Here is a 23,806-nt window from a genome sequence, read left to right as displayed (position 1 = left end):
GGAAAAAAACTTCAACATTATGAATTTTGTATAGTATTTTTCTATCTATCCAATGAATTATTAATCAATATTTTTATTAGGACCCAAAATTTTTTTTAAAAAAATTATTATTTTATGTATTTAGTGAAATTATTAATTTAGCAAATTGATGCAGTCGAGACTTGAAAAAAATTATTTAATCGAGATATTTAATTGATCAAATATTCATTAATCAAGGTTTTACTGTATATCCAATGGTGATTACATACAGATTTATATGTTTACATGAACATTAATAATAATTAAATCAAATTAAAGTTTTTCCATATAAAAATTATCATTCTGAAGTAGTTCCCCAAAAATGAGTTCACCTCGGATAAAATACATGTAATCCTAAATCCAACAAATACGGCCCAGCGGGCCCATTTCTTAATATCTCAATTAAAAATAACTATTGATGATTAATGAAGTCGGCGAGTAGAAATTAGAAAAGGAGAAATCCAAGTTTGCTTGATTTCTCACTCTCTGAATAGAAGAACCCTAGTGCTGAATCCTTGCTTTTCTTTCTTCAAAAGTTTCAATCTTTCTGGTTTTTTAGGTGATTGCTTAAAAGGCCTCTGCATTTGGGGTTGAAATCCAACCTTTTTGGGTGTTTGTTGATGCTAAGCCCTGAAGAATGCCCACCACTTGCTTGATGGAATGCCCCAGTGGGAAAATCAATCTCACATAAGCAACCAAAAATTGGAATTGGAATTGAGCATAAGAAGGAGCCGCCAAAGGTAGAGTTGCCTTCTGGTTAATCCGTAGCTTGGTCATCTCCTCTCCTGTCGTTAGACTATCTTCAAATTTCCTTGCTTTTGGGTTGAAACTGACTATTTTCCTCTTCTTTGCTGTGTGCTCTGCGATCAAAGTGTGATCTTTTTGCCTATTTACTGGTCATGGTATTGTTCCTATGTTATGTATAGTGCATCCGCTTGTGTGTTCGATCTTTCTTTAGTTTGATTGTTTATATGTTAGAAAGATGTGCTTTTTATATGATGTGCACAGTGCATCTGGAGGAGTTCTTTCTTATTTTTTAATAGCTAATTTGTCCCGAAAGAACTTTGTGTATATAGTTTAGGTAAATGTTTTCCTCGTTCTTTCTTCTTTCTTTAGAACATGGTACACTATGGCATCTTTTGTTAAGTCTTTTGGCTGTATAATGTAGTTATATTTGATGCAGAACAATTATTGTCACTCTTTCTTGTTTGAATAATGCAAGACTACACCAAATCTATTTGTGCGGCTTGTATTTAAGATGTTTGAATATCTTCAATACATTTGTGTGGCGTCATGTTTCTTACATATGATGTGGATAAGCAATGATTTTTGTCTACCAATATTTGTTTCATGGGAGTTAATATGTTACACAAGCTTATGGTTTAGTTTAGGCATATGAATGTTCTTCGCTAATTCAATGAACATTGTTAGTAACAATGTATGTCATGGATGTGGATAATGCATTTGGCTTAGGGACCACCTTGGCATCTTTTAAGAAGTCATTTTTTGTTTATTCTAAACAGATGTCATTATTAGGCGTATCCATTTGCCTGATATGTGTTCAAAATGTTGGAACATCTTCATGAGAATTTTCCTGGAATACAAAAACTGTTTCTGTAACAAATGACCATTTATGGGATGGTTGTAAGTCATTAGTGGCGATGGTATAATGTTTATGGTGTATGCAAGCTTAATTCTGGTGCTATATGCTGTATTTGTATTTGCCACTCCTTTAAGACTTCAAATTAGCAGAAATTCTCATCTTAATGAAACCGATGCATTCTTACCAAGTGTTCTCTGGTTAAAGTTGTAGGTATGGCATTGGAAGATGATGTGATTTCTTCTCTGCTTTCGGTTCCTGGTGAACTGAATGAGAAGCCTGACCAGCTCTACAAGGAGATTGCAACTATTCCTGAAGATGAGACGGTTTCTGCTATGCTTTCTGCATCTAATAATAGATCAGATAAGAAGGACAATGAGCCCTCCCCGGAGGATGCCGCATGGGCGGACTCCTGCTTGGCAGTAGATCCCAATATGTCAGAAGATAGTTGGGGTGCCTTGAGAGAGGCCTTGCTAGAGACTCTGAATGCTGATTCCACCTCCTTGGAGCAAACTGGCATGGATTATTTTGACAACAATGCAGATGACCTTGAACATGTTCCAGATAACGATGAAGTAGAAACCTCTGTGGTTCACAGCAAGGAAATTCATGTATCTTCTAACATGATAAAAGGTGACACAGGTGGAGATGAAGAAGGAAATCCCAATGTGGAGGAGTTTGTGGAGTCACGGGAAACTATTTTTAAAGTGTGGGATTTGGAGATACCGGACGAAGAGGATGAAGATGAACTCATTCAGCAGTTGAACAGGCTTCTTTCAGGGAGCAAACTAGGTCCATCACCATCAAACTCGAGCAATCCCACTGCGGTTCTGGATGAAGTGAAGGTTGATGAACTTGTGACTAGTATCTCTGATTTATCTCTGCAACAATCCTCTGATTGATGTGGTGAGCCAAAGACATTGGGTTTTTGGTTACTTGTTCTTATTTGTACAGATAACACCAGACCTGATTTCCTTTAAAACTGTTTGTTTTCAATTGTGTTAGCAGTGGAGGTATTGATCATTTCTAACATATTTGTTGTTCATGGTGTGTGCATACAGACAAGATCTTTATCTATATCTACTATTTGATGTGAAACTACTCAGTTTAGTCCCTTTGCATAATTCTTAACCTAATCAGAATTTAGATGTAGATTTGAGTCATCAGACTGTATAGATACATGAACATGTACATAAAACATTAAATTTTTTACAAGACTTGTTCAAAATCTCAGTTTGAATAAACGACATATATTTCCCTGAACTCCATTTATGATATTTTATAGAAGTCAGAGTAATGTATAAACACAGCAGCACAAAAAGATAAAAATCAGAGCCATGCCAACAACAATGGGAAGAACACATAGAACCCGAAACGAAAAACAGGATCATAATGCCTAAACTGAGCTAAGCTCAGAGAAGCAGCTGATTCATTATCGATCATTATCCCGAATCTGCATGTTGTTGTTGATGGATCCTTGTTGGTGATGGTGGCCAGGCCTTGGAAATTACATGCAGCATCTTGCTGATCATTTATCTGGTAGTAACTGTTGAATGCATATGAGATGTTGCCCCTGACATCCAGATCACTGCATGAAGTCTTGTAGCCAAGGCTGGTGCAGTCTCCATTTGCACACGCATAACTGACACTAGGCGCCAAATTCGGATCATCCAGACTGACAGAAGGCTTTAGAACACACCATTGCTTGTTCAGATACTTAACATTCTTCGCCCGCACCAGTGCCCCATTGTTGGTTGTTCTCAGATTCAGTTGATACTTAGGAATGCCATCATACGTGAATATACCCCAATGTCTTTCGAAGTTCCCCGGCTGAATGCTCTTTTTGTCCTCGTCAATCAAGCTGAACAGATATGCATCAATTGGCCCAGGTCTCAGTGGTGTTCCCTGCCCAGTTGATATGTGGTCCATGAAGCCCTGGTTGAACCGTTGCGCGTACTGAAGGTTAGCATTTATGTCACCATCTGTAGGCCAACCAATCTCACCAATTATCACCGGAAGATTCCCAAAGCCATTCTTTTGCAGGGCAGCTATGAGGGTGTCGTGATTTGCATCAAACATGTTGTTGTATGTTGCATTACCATCGACCACAGGTGAGGAAGTTCCTTGAAAGAAGGCGTAATCTACAGGAAAATTAGGATCGTCGTAGAGGCTGATGAATGGGTAGATGTTGACAGTGAAGGGCCCACCGTTATCGCTCAGGAACTTGACGATGTTAAGCATTAACTGTCGGATATCATCTCGAAAGTCCCCACTGGAGGGCTTGCCGTCTGGTGACTCATAGACGTCCGCATTAAGGGGAACTGTCACCTTGACCTGGCTACTCAGACCGGCTTTTATGAGGGCCCCTTGTATGTTCTGAAGAGCTGGAAGTGTGGTTTGGAGAAAGCTCCCGTTGTATGTCGTCAGGAAAGGCTCATTCCCCACTGCAATATATCTGTTGAAATAGACACAAGATCTTGCTGAGGTAGGAGAGCAATCAAAATCAAAATGCAAAAGTGAGAGTCCAGTACTTGCCTGATGAATCAAGTAACTTGAAATGTCAACTAGTTAGCTAAAAAGTCATTCTAACAGCAAGAAATTTTACTGAATCTCTCCATTGGTGTATTCATCATTTCTGAATGAAGTTTGCAGAATGTTCTTGTATTTGATTTTATCATCTTATGGCAATTACAACGCGTCTATTTATTGAATTTTAGTTAAATTTTTGTACCATAAAAATATACATTCATTCACAAACATATGGAATGTCACATCATGCATGAGACCAGCCATGTTCAATGATGAGCATTTAAACTAAGAATATTAACATCATGGTAAAAAAAATTTAGTCTAAGCAAAAACATAAAAAATAATCTAAAAAAATTTAAAGCAAATCCTTTATTTGGATCAGCTTTATCAATCAATTTTCCAATATTAAACAATATTTAGATTGCTAATTTTCTATATGAATCCATAACATCTCAAATTTAAATTTGCCCGCATCGGCAGATGTAACATCATTATAGCAACTAGATACAGGATCACTTAAAGCTCTTACCGTAGTTTTTGCAACAATTTTTGCTCTTTTTCGAGAAATACAAGGTTGCAATATGTAAGGGTACCTAAATTGATGCCAACCACAGACACTGCAGTAATAGACGAGGGAACCGAAGAGAAGCTTCAAGCACCATGAACTCTTTGTACGCCTCTTGTTTATTGCTCTATCACAATTACACTAATTGCTACCATGACATTCACTAGTTTGATAGCCAATCTATCTTCAATTCTTCATCATCACTAATACTGGTCAGATACAATACACAGGGGAACCTACATATTCATGAACAGGTCAGAGGTAGATTCCGATATTGGAAATAGGCCTGTATCTATTCGCATAAATCTGAAAATAACTGCATCAATTTCCTCTGAATGCCATTAAAGAAAGCCAGCACAAACGAGAACTACCACACAACGAGCCCCTTCCTACTTATTGCATGTAAGGGCAATAGAGACTAAATTTGATACAAAGTAAAATTGACATAACTGAGTAAGATCAACATAAATGCTTGTTACATTTCAAAGGTGAAACTTTAGTCAACTTAAGTGTTTAGGAAATATAAAGAATTTTAATCACACTAAAAGTCCTGATGAGGTATTGCTTTAATGAAACATTCAAAACAAAGGAATGGGAACTAGGTGGCAAAAGAAAATTTGATCCTAACACTAGTATCCCTCAAAGTGTATCACACAAGTGACACTCAGTCAGTACTCAACAGACTTGTGACATTTATAAGGATACCTGTCTTCAGATGGAGAGTTGCATTGAGCATTGGCTACCTAAGAATTGTGTGGTTTATCAAGAATGAAATGAATCTGATCTAGTAAAATGGTCATTAGTGTTGTAACAAGCGCCTCAAATGTCTTATATTCTCAGGTTCTCCATTACTCATTCTAGAAAACAAAATTTACAAATGAAAACTTTAGTCAACATCTCTTGTTAACATAGTGAGCAAAACCAACTCAGTTATCCAACCAAGAATCCCAGCTAATCTTGTGTCCTTATTATTAGAGTAAGTAATAGTCTCACATTAGTTATATTGGTAGATATGGATCTAAATATATAAGACCCGGTCTCTCATCCTGTTAGCTTAAATTTTGGGGTTGAATTAAGTTCATATAATATACATTCAGTTTGCATTTAATGTGAATATGAATGCATAAGCCTAGGTCTCTCATTTTATTAGCTTAATTTCTGGGTTGAATTAAGTCAATAAAATATATATTTGGTTTGGATTTAGCATTATTGTCTCCTACCTAGCTCCGTTTGTCAACTTCTCTCGCATAATGGCACCCTTCCAACAATTACAACAAGAGAAAACACCAAAGACATACATCCGTGGGAAAGAAGATTACTAAGCATATTCATGTAGATGGTTTACAATTTTCCCCTCATTACAGCAAGATATGTATGAGAGTTAATGAGAAAGGGATGCATGCATCACATCATTCGTAAGGCTTCCATGGCTACAACGACACCAGAGAACTCTCATCAGATTGATAAAACAACAGAGAAAAGTATGAGTCTTCCAACCAACACTAACTTTAATAATCATGTTTTTTAAGATGATCTAATAAGTTTTAGTTCATTCATAAACTCAGCTCTCATAGCCTAGATTCTTCATCAAATGCTTCTCCTTGTGCTTCACTTGCCAAATGTCTATCGCTGCTATACTTCAAACATATCAGTTTGTATGTTTAACCTATCCTTATTTCAACCCATCATACGCCAAAATTATATATAAAAGTATGAATGCTTCTATCTGACTTTTAGAATCATATGTCCCAAAGAAAGTTTCTGATTTATAAACAATGAAGGAATAAGTCAAACTTCAGGCCTTAAACATGAAACTTCATAGTTACAAACCCATACCAGGATTTCTTCAAAGGAATATGAGCAACATAGGTCGGCCACCTTCCCTAAAGCGAGGGAAGTAGGTCGACCACCTTCCCTAAAGCGAGGGAAGTGAAGATATGAAAATCCTATGAGCGATTGCTGTCTATGGAATTGAAGAAAAGGACTGACAAACGTTTCGTCTAAAACCTACAAAAGAACTCATTTCCCTATATTTCCCACTTCAAAATCTAATTACACATGAGCATGCTAAATCAAATGATTTTTTCAGTATGATCAGAAAAATCTTGGTCAAGATACTTGCAAGGAAGATGCATCTGAAGACAAGCAACAAAATGACAAATTAGATGCTTTATGCAACATCTACATGCTTAAGGGAACAGAATGATCTTTAAATCATAACAACAAACAGAAAAGCTCATTTTCACTCTTTTGACAAATCTAATAAACAGCAGAATAAGAGATTGAGATGAAGACCTGATATTCACTCCATCACTGACATATCCAGAAACATTCTTGGAGACCCAGTTCTCAGCAGACTTCATATCAGAAGCAAGAGAGGCCAGCATATCATTTGGAATGCCCACCATGACCTCAATCCCAGAATTCTTGAGAGCACTCAGAGTTCCATCCTCAGCATCAAAAAGCTTCACCTTTTGGAACCCATTGTCCCTGAGCATCTGAACCACAGTAGAAGGTGGAAGTGGGTTGCTTGTTTGTGTCCCCCAGTTAGCCCCAATCCCACCAACACTGCCCACTTCACAAACCCAGCATACCACCCCCAAAACCATAGAGAAGAAGAACCACCTCCCCATAATCCCACTCTCAAAAGAACAACAAAAAGGAACCTCTTTTCCTTCTTTTCTGAATCTCAAGCTCAAGCAATAGACATCAAAATGGCTTCTTTTCGCAGAGAAACAAAGAGCACAAAAACACCACAATCAATGCTGAAATAAAAGGCTTGTCCTTCAAACTCTTTGACTAAGTACTGAGAGCAACCTTGGAATCCCAACCAAACACCATAGATATTAACACATCAAAAGGCTAGATTTTGCAGCAGAAAAACGAAAACCATCGAAGAGGAGGATGCAGATACGGGCAAATGGATTAAAGACAGAGAAAACGAAACCAGATAAGCCCGAAACTTGGAAAGCGAAGCAGACCCAGGGCCAGGGCAGGTGGCGTGAGCAATAAAATTACAAGTCATAGAACAAGAGCTTGAGCTTTTTTTTAGTCAAATTATTAGAAGGTGGTGGGGGTGGACAGAGAAAATGAATTAAAAAAATGCCACCTTGTGAACCAGTACCACATCTACATCCACAAGCCAAACATCACTCCATAGTTCACTTGGTTTTATATAAGCAGATAGTAAATAGATACTTAAACATCATAGATCATTTAAAGAAGATTACAGATTAAAAGGAGAAGCAAAGGATGATGATGATGATAATGATGGTGGTGGTGCTGGTGGATATTGTATAGGAAAGGAGGTGAAGGTGGTGGAGAAGTTAAGGATCTAGTTCTGGAGTGAGATAAGAACTCAGGTATCTCAGAACAAAGCTACTGCTAACTTCTGTGTGTCTTCACAGGGCGCACTAAGTAGTTTTTATTTTTTAAATTTTTTTTTTGGTTTAATTGTCTTACACGTCCTTATAATTATGTATTTTTTTATATTTTAAATTTTTTTAAAATTTTTAAGTACCAAATTAGATCATTCTAATCCACAGTAATATTTTTAGATATAATTAAATCTTTACAATTTATACTTGTTCATCTACACCGCAGACTAGAATGACCCATCTCAACTAAATATGAGGATTTAATTGTATCTAAAAATATTGTAAGAACTAAAAAGGTAAAAAGTATATAATTACAAAGACCTGTACAACAATTAAATATTTTCCTTTTTTTTTCTCCTTTATTGTTCATTTTAAATTTGTGCAATATATATATATATATATATATATAATATAGATTAATTTAGCCAAAATCTAGAAAACTTTTACTAAAATAATTCTCAATTTAACAAAAATAATATGTAAAATAAAAAGTTTTTAAAATGTTTGCTTGTAAAATTGGTGATTTTTTATTTTGTTCAACAAAATTTTTGGTTATTGCCAAAAATAATTCAATAATATATAGTTTAACTTGTTGCTCTTTAATTGTAGATTCAATGATAACAATAGCACAGGCTACCAACTATCTAAATTCGGCGGAATGAATTCTTCCTTTAGAGGTCTCTCTTTTGAAAATTAAAGAATTAAATGCACCAAACTTATATATATATTGTTGAATATGAATTATAAATTATGACATCTAATTATTCATTATTAACAAACTACCACTTGTTTAAATTCCTTACAAAATTTGATTCTAGTGTATCTTTTATATAATATAAAAGATAAGGTATGTTTTCAAATACTAATTTATTTTATAAATAATTGCAACTAAAAAAATTATATATAAAAATATAATTTAAATAGTTATACACAACATGGCTAACGTTGGTATAACCTAACAGTAAAACACAATGTCAAAAAGTCAAACTTTTCATTCATGCATAATGAATAACATGAATAGTCTTAAAAAAAATATATATGATGTATCAAATGTGGGTGTGCATACACGTTATTGCCTGCTTTTATAAAGTTGAATACATATCTAATAACAAAAATTATAAAGTTTATTCTTGATTTATATCATGTCGTTGTTGATTATATTATATATAACATCAACTTCTTTTTGTCATTTTCTTTTTTGCTATATCTACTACATCAATTCATCTTTCATGATTAGCCCTTTTTTTTAATTATTAAATGTTTGTTGTTTGTTGGAATGTTAGGTAGTCAATAGCCAATTAGCCATAGCTTTTAAAAAGATGAACGGCAAACAGAGTAAAATATAAAAATTTTAAGATTTTTTTTTTAAAATATTTTAATTCAGGCCCATGTAGAATTTCTCTAGGACCTTGTATTACCAAGCCCATTTCAAAGGGTTGGTGATAATGAAAAGGTATGTATATATAGTAACAAGCTTGAAAAAAAAAAAAAACAAGATGAGAGAGTGCAACAGGGTAAGAATGGGGTGAGAGAGTGATAGATTGATTTTTATTAAATTTCTCCATAAGAACGTTATGATTTATGTTGATTAAATTATTATACATCTCACTTAATATTATTTATAAACACAGTACCCGTGGTTCATTGTGATTGAGTGAATATGGATAAATTCTGAAGGTGTTTGGATTTTCATCCAATAATTCAATACGAAGAAGCATATATAGATATTGAATCTATAAACATTTTTAGACGAGACAATCTTTATATAATATATATATATACTATTATTATAAAATTAAATTAAATTAACATACCCTTATATATATACTATTATTATAAAATTAAATTAAATTAAAATACCCACACGACACGTGCTAAACACGTGAGACTAGGCAACGAGATGAAACTCGGGAAAAATCAGGAGATCGGCTCCAAAATCCCCAACTAAAACCTCTGCCCTCTTCTTCGTCGTCGTCGTCGTCGTCGTTTCTCTTTCTCTCGATCCCCATTCGAGATGGAGATGAGCATCCCTCCCAAATCCTTCAATACCATCTCCATGCCTCGGTTCATCTCTTCTGTACTTGTGATTCTACTCGTAAGCATTCGTCCTGCCTTCCCTTTTTGGCTGTATTTAGATGCAATCGTAAATTATGTTTTTGTTTTTGATTTTCATCCTCGATTTGGTGATCTATGATGCGCTGTTGTTCCTCTGTTTGATTAGAGTTGTGTCTCTCCTTGTTTGGTTTTGAATTCGGATGGAATTGTTTGCAGTGGTGTTTTGGTTTCCGATCACTAGGTTGTAAGCTGATTCGACCAGTGTGTTATTTGTTTTATTTATTTATTTATTTGTATGAATTATTGCCCAGCTCCTCACTGTTGAGGTTCGTGCTTCTCCGTTTGGACGGAAGAGTGGCAAGTCGTCAGTGTTCTCTTTGTTCAATCTTAAGGCAAAGAGTAAATTTTGGAGCGAATCGGTTATTCGTGGAGGTGAGTTCTATTTTAATAGGATTGGCCTATCGCAAGTAGAAAGATGCCCTTTTTTTCATCTATGAAGTAATTGGCCTAGTCCTCTTTCAGATTTTGATGATTTGGAGGGATCGCTGGATCCTGGTAAAACTGGGGTTTACAATTTCACGAAAGCAGGTACTTCCTTTTTTTTACGTCTGATACAATTGTGATCTATCTGAATGCTGTATATGCAGTAGACATCCATTGTTTATGAAAAGACATGCAGGCATTCACCATGTTCAGAGCTATTGTTATGGTTATTGGTTGCTACATTCATCAGACTGTTGCCCAATGTGGTGTTGATGTACATGTGCGTAATTGTTGTACTCTGCTTGTGAAGATTGTATACTCTTATACTTCTTTCACATAAATAGATGTGAGAAGATTTTTTTGATTTTAGATTTTCATTCATAAGAAATTTCCACTTTTAGTTGATGTATGAACTTTGAATCCTATTGTGGTAAATAAACATTCTCTATCCAACAAGAATTCAGTAGGCTAATGCATGTTACAAGTGTCATGTCAGGTCTTAGACGCAATGGATTTAGTTATTAACTATTGTAGCCAAAGGCCTCCCTGCTAACTTAGAATAAGCTCAAGCCTTTTGATGCATTTAAATTTATTTATTTGTCAACTTATGTTGCAGGCAATATTGCGAACTATTTGAATCTGGCAGAGGTGGATTCCATGTATTTGTCTGTTCCAGTCAACTTCATATTTATAGGTTTTGAAGGAAAAGGAAATCATGGTACTTGCCCCTCTTTCCTCTCTATGTTTATTGCTTAATGTAAGATTGATGTGCAGCTTCCAGGCTTACGTGATGGCCATATTTTGATATTGTTCTCAGAGTTCAACTTGAGTCCTGAAGAACTTGAGAAATGGTTTACCAACATAGATCACATCTTTGAGCATACACGAGTTCCTCATGTCGGGGAGGTTCTCACCCCATTCTATAAGATAAGCATTGATAAAGTTCAACACCATCATCTTCCTCTTATCAGCCACATAAATTACAAGTAACTATTCTCTATTTGTTACTATGTACATTGCTTTGGTAACCACATGTATTTTCTTTGATTTTGTATTTTGTTTGTACAATAGTGCCATTGAAAAGTGGCTGCTACTTGCTTATGATAGTTTGTTCCTTGGTGGTTCTTTGTGGTGCAGTTTCTCTGTTCATGCTATACATATGGGGGAAAAGGTTACTGAAGTTTTTGAATTTGCCATAAAAACTTTATCTCGTAAGGATGGCATATCTGATTCTAGGTAAGAAATGTGAATTTGATTTCCATCCTCAATTGCTTCCATATTTGAATTTTGCACATCTGCTGTTTAACAGGATTTCTTTAAATAAATATCAGTCATATGATTTCTCTAACTATTTGGCAATGTGCATGAAGTGAATACATGATTAAATCTTAAACATATGTTTATATAGTGACAAGCAATTAGCTCATTTGAATTATTATGACCAAAATAAAATTCCCTTGGAAATGCTTACTTTTGGGGCCACTCTTCATAGACACCTGTAACATGGGAGGCCCTTGCATGTTGTATAATGAAGCTGGTTTTGATTTGCCCTTGTTTGTATATTTTTTTCTTGATGTTATTGCAAGTTTGAATTCAATGGGTTCTTGGTAGCTTGGACTTTATAGTTGATCAAATTGCCATGTTCTGGGAGCATATTACGGGTAAGGATATAGATGATTCCAGTATCATCCATCTTTATCTGTTTTTCTATTCCTTTTCAACTTAAGTTGGTGAATCAAAGTAGGGAATATTTGGATGCTGATTCCTCGTGTGGTTATGCTTTTGGACGTTTGTCATACATCTGATTAGCATATTATGCCTCTCAATGGTAAAACTTAGAATCACCGGATGTGCCTCTTTGTAGCACTTATTTATGTTGTATACACAAGCATAGTGTATTAAACTTAGTTACTTTCTGAGAGATCTAGTTATCATGTGTCCTTTCTTCATGAAACTGCTCCTGACAAGATAGGCATCAACACCTACTATATTAAATATCCACATATTGTTGAAACAGTGCTGAATTTACCAAGCCAAATATTGAATGAATCTGATACTCTCCAAATTTTAACCAACTGTAAAAATGAATGTTCAATATACAGATTAAAAACACCCTTAACATTGAGCTGAACATTTTGTGAGCTCCATTTGGATTAGTTTCTGTTGCCTCTCTTGGATCTAGATGTAAAACTTTATAATTTGATTATGCATTTGTTTGTTCAACCCTATAATCTTTATATCTATATATATATATAGACACAAATATTGCTTCTGAGGTATTTGAATAGTCTGGAATCATTGTAGTTTTGTTGTTGCCCTATATCTCTGCATTTTTCCTGCTCTGCAGCAAACAAGGTATATGCATATGAATATGTGCATACTGCTTGTGCGCAAGAATGTATTAGTATACTTGCATAAAATCAGGTGTTCTACATTTTCTGTTTTAGTATGTATACAAATATTTGCATGCCACTTGCGCTCAAGAATGCATATAAGGTGATCTACTTTTTCTGTTTTAGAATTATGAACTTTCCAACTATTTGTAACACCTCCACAAACCATCACATTCAGATAGCCTCATCCATTCCAAAAAAATTGTTGTTTTATGTTATATTGTCATTTTGCTTAATTGTTTTTTCATCTATGATTACAGGGTAGATGAAGATGTTTTTTGGCAAGTTGATGTTGACGGGATGGAATACCTTTTCTCAACTCTTATTGATTATCTTCAGCTTGAAAATGCATACAACATTTTTATACTAAACCCCAAGCGCAATGCTAGAAGAAGTCATTATGGCTATCGGTGAGTTTTTGCTAAAGGTGTTTGAATTATTGTAATGAAAACTTTAATCAATTCTACAATTTTGAAATGCCAAGATCCTTGTGTTTGTTCTCAACTTATTTGTAAAATAAACCTATATACAAATAAGCCTATGATTTTTGTTTAATATAAAGATACCTGTTTTGTCATATATATGTTGTTTGAACTACAAACTATACAGTAACAGTTTGAATGGTATGTGCATTAGTTTATCTTTTGTGCCATTTATGAGAATCTACAAAAGTTATATTTCAGATGTTTACCATTTCAGATACAATAATGGTTACTTCATGTCTCTTTTTCAATACTTAAAAGGCTTTAAGCTCAATGTCTTCTTGCAATGGATGCTGTCCATTAAACTGATTCAAGAAGTACTTTGTCAAGTTTGTACTTAGAAACTTTGTTGGTTAAGATCTAAATCCTTGATTGATCTTGCATCCGTATTCAACATCAATCAAAGATAATCTTGACCATTAATAGGGTTTCTTGTGTTTTCTATTACTATATGCAGTTTGTTGCTATCTTGAAGATTTCTGGTGTTTTTTCATTCTTCCTTTTCTTTGTTTATTATAGTATAAATGAATTCTCACTATATTTGCAGGAGAGGCTTGTCTGATTCAGAGATAAATTTTCTTAAGGAGGTATTTTTATATTAATTTGGTACTTCATTTGTTTTAATTTCAGGGCTGAAAATTGAGAATTAAAAGAATTCTTATATAGATAGTTCACAATATGTTTCTGAAGGTGCATGGTGACAAAAGGACTCATAGCTAATAGACGTTTTGTGTTCTCCTATTAAAAATAGTTTTGAAGTATAATTGGCATTTTAGAGACATGTTTGATATTTGATCAAGATATGCATAGATAAAGTTAAGCCTTGCTCCTGTCAATTGTACTTTATGACATCAGGTGGTATTAGAGTAACCAATAGTTGCTTATTGGTTAAGTTGATAAATACGGAAATGAATTTCTATACCTGGGTCTCTCATCCTATTAGCTTAAGCTTTTGGGTTGAATTGAGTCCATATAACATATGTTTAGTTTGTGTGCAACATGGTATTAGAGCTTGGTTGATTGATTTGCTTAGAACGTGGTTAGTAAAAATGGATTAACCCACATTGATTAAGTTGGTAAATATGGATATGAATGAATGAGACTAGGTCTCTTATCTTCTAAGCTTAAACTTTTGGGTTGAATCAACTCCAAATAATATATGTTTTGTTAACATTTAGCAATTTTGGGTTGAACTAGGTGTGCATAATATGTTTGGTTTGAATGTAGCATGGTATAAAAAACTTGATTAATTGATTTGTTTGCAATCTAGATTAGCATGTATTAGAACCATCCAATCCGTTAATATAGTTATTTTGAATTCAAATATGTAATTTTTACTCTCTCATCCTATCAACTTGAGCCTTTAGGTTGAATTAAATTCTCATAGTATGTGTTTGGTTTGCATCAAAGGCCTCTTTATACAAATTTTAATATCTATATTCATCTTTTCTTCAGTTTTCTTCCTTGTTTCCCTATCTTTTCTCTCCTGTTATCCTGTCAGATGTCTTTTTGTTCTTCCTTTGCTCTCCCATTTTCTTTCTTCTGTCTCTTTTCAAGAAACGCATGCTAATTTTCCTCTTTACTTTTGTTGAAGTAAAATCATTAGGCTTGTTGCTTTGGTTAAGTAAATTTCCCTGACACCATTTTAATTGTTATTGCAAGTGCTTAATAACTTCAAATGTAATAAATCATGCTTAATTATGATAAATGGAGAGTTTGCAATAGTTATCTTTGGTGGTAGGATTGGGAGGTTATGGAAATTCATACATCTTTATGACACTAGTCCAAGAAAATTGCTAAACAATCACCTTTAAACTGATGTGTGACATGTTTTGTTAAAGAATTTTTTTGGACTCTATAAGCTAGAAATAAAATTTAATTTATTTTTTTTATTTTTCTAAGCAAAAGCTCCAATCTATACATTTTCTGAATAGTTCTTTCTAAAAATCTCTTAGGAAGCATTTTTCCTTAACATAGTGTCCCTGAGCACTTTTAATATTTATAAGTTACAAGCATGTTTTTCTATTGCTTTTGTGATTTTTGTTTGGTTCATTCATGCTATAGCTTCTAGTTTATCTAGTCAAGAAATTTCCAAAGCTTACATATTTAATTTTGTGTTTGATTAGAATAAGACTATGCAAACAGAAATATTGCGATCACAAGATGTGGCAGGTAGCACCTTCGGTAAGTAAAATCATGTGTGGAATTTTTTTTTTTTTTAATGGTCCATATTTTATCCACCACATTGTGAGGAATGCAATTCGAAGAAAATCATTCATTTCTTCAAATGCCTGCTGTGAAATATCTGCTAAATATTAATCAAGTGGACCGAGTCTTTGAAGAGCCAATAAATTGAACTTTTCTTTGTTGAGAGATATGTGCTCGTCAAAGTCTGATTTAACCATTGATATTCCTTAATAGTTAAATTTTTAAAAAGAGTTATCCTATTTAAAGTTTTTCCAAAGATGGTCTTTGGTTGAAGAGGTTGGAATAACTTGGGATAAGCTTATCCCAAGTTATTCTCTTAGAGAACACAGCCCAGATTTTAGAGGTTATCTACTAATTTTCATTTGAGTTTAACAAAAAATTTCCAGCTTTTGATTTATTTATTATTATTATTATTATTTTTTTTTTTAGTGTTTCCTGGAGGATGGAACTTTCACCTACCAGTTATCTTTACGATCATGTCTGACCTGGATATTTTGGTAAATTAATAAAATCAATTTAAAGAAAACAAAACAAAACCAAAATTAGCATGTGTATCATATGGTAGAGGTAACTGGTGGTAGGTACATGCATATGGGGTATGGAATCTTAATTGTCCATTTTGTATCCTTCTTTTCCTACAGAAATTGACAAGGGAAAAAGTTCAAAGTCTTTGTTTGCAAACCGCCATCCATCAACTTTTGCATGGAGTACAACTGAAGAAATTGATACTGTAAGTTTTTGGCTATATACACTAAATGCAATAAACCATTGGGTGATCTGTTACTGAAGACTAGGAGTTATATTTATGGGTAATCAGTTATCTATCATGTTTCCGTGCACTATTATGATAGCATATAAGGGGATCAACCCTCTTGAACAACAATGTTGGATAATGGACCAAAATGATCATGCAATATGCTGCATGTTAATTATTCAGAAATTCTTGATTATTTCTGGTTTATCTTGTTTATGCGATTCTATGCATTGTCTGTCAAGTTAACTACAAGTTAAATAAGGTTCTTTTAATGTATAGCTTAAAGTGGGTTGGCCTTTTCTTGGTTTCTTATTTCAATTGTTTGTGTTCATCAGATGGACTGGTCAATTAAATGTTTAGATGCTTTGAATAAATTTGAGAAATCAAACGAAGGCAAGGATAATGCAGAAATTATTCATAACAAAGTTCTTCAGGTAGTTTTGTTCATTTGATTTTGTTGTTGATCTTAGCCTTACATGTTCAAATTTGTTGTAATGGTTTTTAATTTCCTTATCCTTTAGTAGATTTGGCATGGAAAAAAGAATGATATGCAGCATATTTTGAAAAAAGAGCTAAAATCAGGGGAGCTAGCTGGTTTGCACCCTGAGTGTCTCACAGATACATGGATTGGCTCAGAGAGGTTTAGTTTAATAACCCATTCAATTACAACTTAGTACCTCAATTGAATGTTTATATTTAAATATACATTTCACATTCTGTTTCAGGTGGGCATTTATTGATTTGACTGCAGGACCATTTTCTTGGGGTCCTGCTGTTGGTGGAGAAGGTGTCCGCACAGGAAATAGTTTACCAAATGTCATGAAAACGATTGGTGCAGTTGCAGGTCACTGTTCCTTTTTTTTTTTTTCATTTGTCTTGTATCTGTAATGCTATCTTGACATCTGCTTGTTGATGTTCTTGATTATTGTTATTTGTTATGTCTCAAAGTATGTTTAGTTTACATCCAGTTTGGTATTAGAGCTTTGGTTAATTGTTTTGTTTGCAACTGTGGTAGTTAAAACTATACTAGCGTGTATCAAGGGAGTGTATTATAGTAGCTAATAGCCCCGCATGGATTAATTTAGTAAATATGGATATAAATATAGAAGCTTGAGTCTCTCATCATATTAGCTTTGAGATTTTGGGTTGAATCAAGTCTAGATAGCATGTTTGGTTTGCATCAAACACAATACTGGAGCTTGGGTAATTAGTTTGTTTTGTAATGTGGTTAGTTGAGAATCTTGAGATGGCCTGTCCTATGGGCTAAGATTTCTCAATTTTCTTTGACAGCATTGTTAATTGTTAAAATTTTTGTGCTTTCCAGAAATTTCTGAAGATGAAGCTGAAGATAAACTTCAAGATGCAATTCGTGAAAGATTTTCATCATTTGGAGATGTACCTATCTTATCATTCTCATTTAATTATTTCTCTCTTCTAGGACATAAACTGATCTTGTTTGAAATATCTTATAAGTGTCATAATTTTTTTGTTGCTTAAATCCCCTTTGTGCTTGGCAGGACTTCATGGAGTTTCTGTCAGTCTTTTGTCTATGCTCAATCATGCAGTTTTGTTTTACTCTCCCTAAACATTTGTGCAGGATCACCAAGCCATTGATATTCTTTTGGCAGAGATTGATATCTATGAACTTTTTGCTTTTAAACACTGCAAGGGAAGGAAAGTCAAGCTTGCCCTTTGTGAAGGTGATCATTCATTGTAATTGCCTAATTCCTAATCGGAAGTGAAAGCTCTTTGCTTGAATAGTTTACTTTATAGTCTGTCTAACCATGTAAAAAAATAGAGATCCTTCGTATTTAATACGCATGCTTGCAGCATGATTCTGTCACAACTTTTAATCTTTTTTGTTCTTCAGTGAAAGTTCATGTTTAGATGTTTGCTCTTTCTCATGATGGTGGGAGCTTGATGTTTAACCTTAGCGGAGAATTACCAAGTTTTTGTCTGGGTTTTCATAAGAAGCTGCGCAAAGTACATAACTTGTCTGCTTGGGCTGAAAATTTTCTTTATCTGAAACCTTACTGCTTGAGATTGTGCAAATTATAGTAAAGAAACTATTCTGTGAATTTTCATTGCTGTTAACATTTTAACATGGATGTCTCAGAACTTGATGAGAGAATGAGTGATTTGAAAACTGAGTTGGAAGGGTACAAAGGTGAGGAGCATGATGAAAGCAATAAGAAGAAAGCTTTTGATGCATTGAAGCGAATGGAGAATTGGAATTTGTTTAGTGATACAATTGAGGTGAGCTTGAGTCATACACATTCTGGCATGCTATATTCACTTGTCATCAAAGATACTATGGCCCTATGAGTATATAGACAGATAATAACCTGTATTATTTTGTGTTTCAATAAATTATAGATTTATGACCATGACAAGAATGCCCTTCAGTTTTACCGTTAGACTTACTCAGTAAACCATATTGGACAAGTTTGTAACATCATCTATGCTACAGGAATTTCAAAGTTACACTGTTGCACGTGATTCATTTCTTGCTCATCTTGGTTCTACATTATGGGGATCTATGAGGCATATAATTGCTCCCTCTGTGGCTGATGGAGCATATCACTACTATGAGAAGATATCATTTCAGTTATTTTTTGTCACACAGGAGGTTGCTTTTTTGTTTTTTGAGTTCATCTGTTTTTTCTTTTTATTGTGGGATTGTCTTCACATTGTTATTATTACAGAAAGTCATTGATAAAAAGAGGTGGCCTGTGAACATAGGGGCTCTGACTGATGGGTTATCTTCTCTGCTAGGACCATCTCAAAAAGTCATGTTTCATCCACAGTGGTAAGTATCATGAATTCTCTCATTCAGCGAAGCAGTGCTGAATGTTGCTGAAATTTCACCCAAGAGAAAGGGCAAGGACTATTATTTACAGTAAATTGGAAGCTTTTGTTTTGGTCACCTGTAACAATTAAGAGCTTCTTCCAATGTACTGGCATTCTCAATTGAAAATAAGAAAAACTTAATAATGTTAGATAATCATGTGGAAGAGACTTATTTATTTAATGCTTAATTGTATATGCTACTTTCTTATATTTATTATAGTAATTAATAGTCCCATGGTGATTGCATTGGTAAAATGTGAATATTATTATATGCTTTTGAAGTTCTCATTCTATTGCCTTTTGGTGTTTGGGTTAAATCAGACTCACATGGTATGTTTGGTTTGCTCTAATATATTATTAGAGATTTGTTAATTAGTATCTGTGCGACATGGTCAGCTCAAATAGATTAGCATGCATCAAAGGGGTGTATTAGATTACCTTAGATCCCCAGACTGGTTCTAATATTAAAATATGAATATGAAAGTATAAGCTTGAGAGTCTCATCCTATCATCTTAAGCTCTTTTGGTTGAATTAGATTTGGATAATAAGTTTGCTCTATGTCTAATAATGTTAAGCATCCATACTTTTGTAGGCTTTCACTCTCTGAAGACAATGCTCTTATGATGGCCTTCGCGGTGGCACGGCGTGCAGCTGCAGTCCCACTTTTACTTGTTAATGGTACTTACAGATCAACTGTTCGTGCCTATTTGGATTCCTCCATTCTCCAGCATCAGCTGCAGAGATTGACTGATCAAGGCTCACTCAAGGGTAGGTCTAAAGATTAATTTTTTGTTTTTTAATTTTTGTTCCCCATGCACCTTTTAACATGAGCTATTATGCTATGCTAGACAAGGGATGATAATTAATAGAATTAAATCTTAGTTGAATTTTATTTGAAGTCATCTTTATTACGAAGGATATTGAAACATTTATGGTGTGTGAATTTTGCATTGAAAAAGTTTGCATGTCAATCATATCTATATTCTCATTATTTTTTGTTTAATGTTCCTATAAAAATGCAGGAAGTCATTTCAATACTAGGTCCACTCTAGAAATTCCAATTTTCTGGTTCATACACAATGAACCACTGCTGGTGGACAAGCATTATCAGGCAAGGGCACTTTCTGATATGGTCATTGTTGTTCAGTCTGAGACACCCTCTTGGGAAAGCCACTTGCAGTGCAATGGGAGATCTCTTTTGTGGGACTTGAGGTAAAATTGTCATACAGATCTACTTCTCTGTTCTTTTATTGATGTGTATGGCTAGTGACTTCTGGGTGGTTTTCACAAAAATTCCTTTCAGCAATGAATGCTGCTCTTCTTAATCTTTGCTATTGAAACCGCAGTTGAGAATATTTGAAACAAAAAAGAAAAGTGTTTTTACATTTGCATGCATATTAGAAAAAGAATTGAAATTCGGTCTCCAGTTGGCATGTAGACAAACTTGAACTGCATTTTGTAATCTGTTGAGGATGAAGTGCGCTTATGTCTCAATTCTCAAAGAATTGACTTTTTCAAAAGCAATTCATATGAAAACTGAAACATGCTGTTCTTTGAATGCTCGTCAACTGCAGTTATTCTCTTTCAGTTTCTTCTAAAAGCCACATGACCCTATCGGTGGTTTTGTGGCTTATGCATCCATTAACAAATTAGCTGAAAGTTAAATGTGATAGCTTGCTTTGCTGCTTTCTGAAGGAATCCCACTAAAGCTGCCATAGCTGCTACTGCTGAACATCTAGCTGGGTTACTTCCTCTTCACCTGGTATACAGTCATGCCCATGAAACTGCTGTTGAGGTAAAATTCTTTTACATGGATTTATGATCTGTTATTGCTCTGAATTTAAACTTAATAGTAGAAAGATATTGTGATTATGGTGAAAAAGACCAATCCTTACTGATAATCAAAGTTCTATACAAGAGCACCAAAATGCTTTGGTTTGCCAGAGCAACAAAACCTTACTTACTAATGTTGTAAGAGCCATCTTCTCCACCATTTGAACAGGACTGGACGTGGTCTGTAGGTTGCAATCCTTTGTCAGTTACTTCTCAAGGCTGGCAAATTTCTCATTTCCAGTCTGATGTGATAGCTCGAAGTTATATCATCACTGCTTTGGAGGAGTCCATACAAGCTGTTAATGCAGCTATCAATCGGCTAGTTATGGAGCGCACAAGTATCCTACTAATTTGATTCTGTTGTCTATTTATGGTGGCTTTTTTGGGATATCATACCATGCTCTAAGACAGAAATAAATGAACCATGCATGACTGGCTAGACGTGTCTACCTTGCCCACCTTTTCATAAAAGCCAACCTCTGGTGAGAGATTTGTATGAGATTTTTTATGAGCTTAAAGGTAGGTATCTTGCAATCATGAATGATTGATTGGTGTCGCAAAGCTGGCTCATCTTCATCATAAAACCTGCACCTCCTGCACTTCAAAATTTGTTTGATCTTTTATAAATAGTTTGATTTATAATTTTTGACATGTTAGTGGATTTCATCAATGCTCTCTTTTCCTTCTGTATATTCTGCACATACTTGTGAGTTATTTTTGGGCAACAATTATTTAAAGCTTCCTTATAATGTGGGGTAATAGTAATAAAGGGCAAGAATCACCAGGTAAAACTGTGGATGTTACTCCTAAAATATAATATGTACTTTTTGTGCTTAGGATCAACGCAGGATATTCCTACTTCAAAAGCATAATATGATGTTGATTGCTTCATAATTTGTAAGATTTTCTATTTTAGCTACAAATTGCAGCAGGATTACAATGTAGGGATAATCTCTTCTGACCCTGTTTCAAAAGAAAACGATTTAAGATTTGATCTTAAGTAAATAATTTAAGTGAAGCTACTTTTATTTTGTCCTGGAGTCTTTTCAATATGTACAAGCTTAACAAGAATAAGCTGCACGAGGTTTTAAACTATTCAAATCTCAAGAACGCGCATTGGTAGAAAAGCATAATTCAATCATTAGCTTATGGAGAAGAGTGAGTACCTATTACACTCTGATTGTTTTCATGTCATCATTTCTTGTCTTCTGTTTTTAACATTAATGTTTATTGCTTATAGATTTCTAGTATTTCTGGTTCGCTGCATTATGGTGATGCTCTAAATCTTCTAACTTTTCTCGAGGAGACTACAAAAGGGTCAGACTTCTAATCCTCATTCAAGCTTTGTATTATAAAGAATGAGATTTATTAGTACTCTCTCTTGAAGAAAGTTTTTTTTTTCCCGCCTCAGTGATACTCTCTACTTCCTTTTATAGACTGCTGTGCTCACCTCTGTTTATAATATCTTTATTATTACATCAGCATGTTTGCATTTCTTGATTAGCGTTCTTACAACTATGTTGTTTTAGTAAATCTCAACTATATGGCTCAACTATCATTCTCAATTCAAGTATGAAGCATCCAAGTGGTACTCCATGGTAGTATATTATATGATTTTTAGGATGGTTTCTTAAACGTGATTTTTTTTCTACTCAAAAGTCTTCAAGACTAGCCTCTAGTTGCTTGTAATCATGGATGATGTATGTCACTGTGATTTTTCTCCTAGAATCTTGTCTTTGTTTTGGACTTTGTGAAAAACACAGTAGTGTGATCTACATGTTCAACATGCACAGATATCTGCATATATACCTATAAGCTGATCAAAGCCTTCTCTTGTTGTTATTGAGTAAATGCTTAAGGTCTCTTAACGTCTATTTCTCCCTGCTATTGGGCTTCTGCCTGTTTTGCCATTTGCAGATATACCGATTTGGTGAACTCCACTATTTCTGCTTTGCATCCGCTTCAATGCACCAAGGAGAGGAAAGTTGATGTACAATTTGATCTAACTACGATCCCTGCATTCTTGGTTGTCTTTGCCATTCTTTGGTTTGTGTTGAGACCCAGACGGGCCAAACCGAAGATAAATTGAGGCTCCAAGGAGCAATCTGGACGTGTATTAGTACAACTTGAGATACCATGGGAGCCTGCCCCTCCTACAGACAAATTTTAGAGCATCCGCTGATGACTGAGCTACCCATTTTGTAAGGGTTGTGAAAGAAGATTTAACAAATATAACCCAATGTCGGGAAATTTATTGTATTTTGTAGTCTCTGAACTCTGAAATTTTATCACAATGATTATGTCAAAGGTGTCTTTTTAATTGCTATACACTATAATTGGACTTTAGTAAATAGGCCTCTTAAATTATCTCCCCGGAAGCATCAACATCAACATGACTGGAATGGCTTTTAATGTTGAATAAGTCTGTTTCCTTTTGTAAGCATAACAATATGTGCTTCCTGCTTGCTTCCCAATTTAATTTTTATGTACTTTGTTTATGTGGATCAGTTTTTTAATCTGTTAATTTCAAACTTAATCAGGAAATACTACATATTGGCATATGAAATATGCTTTCAATTAAAGGGCAGCAGCTCATGTTGCACGTATTGTGATTTTCTCCCTATTGAGATATGTTTGTATAGGCCAAAATTCATAAAT

At 34.4% G+C, this 23,806-nt stretch overlaps 3 protein-coding genes across 4 annotated transcripts; 2 read left to right on the top strand and 1 right to left on the bottom strand.

Moving 5' to 3' along the window:
• Positions 1 to 437: 437 nt before the first annotated feature.
• LOC120256609 lies at positions 438 to 2,650 on the top strand. Of its 2 annotated transcripts, none has more exons than XM_039264264.1 (2): positions 438 to 758; positions 1,832 to 2,650. In XM_039264264.1, the coding sequence occupies exon 2, from the start codon at positions 1,834 to 1,836 to the stop codon at positions 2,518 to 2,520; it is 687 nt and encodes a 228-aa protein (XP_039120198.1). In that variant the 5' UTR covers positions 438 to 758; positions 1,832 to 1,833; the 3' UTR covers positions 2,521 to 2,650. The 2 variants fall into 2 exon arrangements, with proteins under 2 accessions (XP_039120198.1, XP_039120197.1); XM_039264263.1 differs by having other exon boundaries at positions 439 to 758; positions 1,826 to 2,650.
• A 165-nt stretch (positions 2,651 to 2,815) lies between these two features.
• On the bottom strand, positions 2,816 to 8,104 carry LOC120256644 (glucan endo-1,3-beta-glucosidase 6). The gene is made up of 2 exons (XM_039264318.1): positions 7,008 to 8,104; positions 2,816 to 4,073 (listed from the first exon to the last, which is right to left on the bottom strand). Exons 1-2 carry the CDS (start codon positions 7,343 to 7,345, stop codon positions 2,948 to 2,950), a joined length of 1,464 nt encoding a protein of 487 aa, XP_039120252.1. The 5' UTR covers positions 7,346 to 8,104; the 3' UTR covers positions 2,816 to 2,947.
• A 1,898-nt stretch (positions 8,105 to 10,002) lies between these two features.
• LOC120256630 lies at positions 10,003 to 23,515 on the top strand. Its single transcript, XM_039264295.1, has 25 exons — positions 10,003 to 10,184; positions 10,456 to 10,576; positions 10,667 to 10,732; positions 11,244 to 11,345; positions 11,445 to 11,613; positions 11,765 to 11,863; positions 13,281 to 13,430; positions 14,050 to 14,089; positions 15,629 to 15,686; positions 16,352 to 16,440; positions 16,800 to 16,898; positions 16,989 to 17,104; positions 17,190 to 17,308; positions 17,789 to 17,859; positions 18,062 to 18,164; positions 18,581 to 18,720; positions 18,935 to 19,093; positions 19,170 to 19,273; positions 19,908 to 20,083; positions 20,338 to 20,527; positions 21,011 to 21,110; positions 21,318 to 21,486; positions 22,224 to 22,306; positions 22,389 to 22,465; positions 23,066 to 23,515. Exons 1-25 carry the CDS (start codon positions 10,104 to 10,106, stop codon positions 23,235 to 23,237), a joined length of 2,853 nt encoding a protein of 950 aa, XP_039120229.1. The 5' UTR covers positions 10,003 to 10,103; the 3' UTR covers positions 23,238 to 23,515.
• The last annotated feature ends 291 nt before the right edge of the window (positions 23,516 to 23,806 follow it).

The sequence above is a fragment of the Dioscorea cayenensis genome, unplaced genomic scaffold, assembly GCF_009730915.1.
Source record: "Dioscorea cayenensis subsp. rotundata cultivar TDr96_F1 unplaced genomic scaffold, TDr96_F1_v2_PseudoChromosome.rev07_lg8_w22 25.fasta BLBR01001548.1, whole genome shotgun sequence".
NCBI classification, from domain to species: domain Eukaryota; kingdom Viridiplantae; phylum Streptophyta; class Magnoliopsida; order Dioscoreales; family Dioscoreaceae; genus Dioscorea; species Dioscorea cayenensis.
The sequence above is the reverse complement of the archived record's forward strand: the minus strand, read 5'-3'. Positions and strand labels throughout refer to the sequence as shown.

What these genes read in the sequence shown, in the direction of transcription:
- LOC120256609 (XM_039264264.1), top strand. Translation starts at nt 1,834, where the DNA reads ATGGCATTGGAAGATGATGTGATTTCTTCTCTGCTTTCGGTTCCTGGT.
- LOC120256644 (XM_039264318.1), bottom strand. Translation starts at nt 7,345, where the DNA reads ATGGGGAGGTGGTTCTTCTTCTCTATGGTTTTGGGGGTGGTATGCTGG. An exon ending in AGTGATGGAGTGAATATCAG is followed by an intron (nt 4,074 to 7,007) that starts GTCTTCATCTCA and finishes CTATTTCAACAG; the next exon opens with ATATATTGCAGTGGGGAATG.
- LOC120256630 (XM_039264295.1), top strand. Translation starts at nt 10,104, where the DNA reads ATGGAGATGAGCATCCCTCCCAAATCCTTCAATACCATCTCCATGCCT. An exon ending in AACGATTGGTGCAGTTGCAG is followed by an intron (nt 17,309 to 17,788) that starts GTCACTGTTCCT and finishes TGTGCTTTCCAG; the next exon opens with AAATTTCTGAAGATGAAGCT. An exon ending in CTCGAGGAGACTACAAAAGG is followed by an intron (nt 22,466 to 23,065) that starts GTCAGACTTCTA and finishes TGCCATTTGCAG; the next exon opens with ATATACCGATTTGGTGAACT.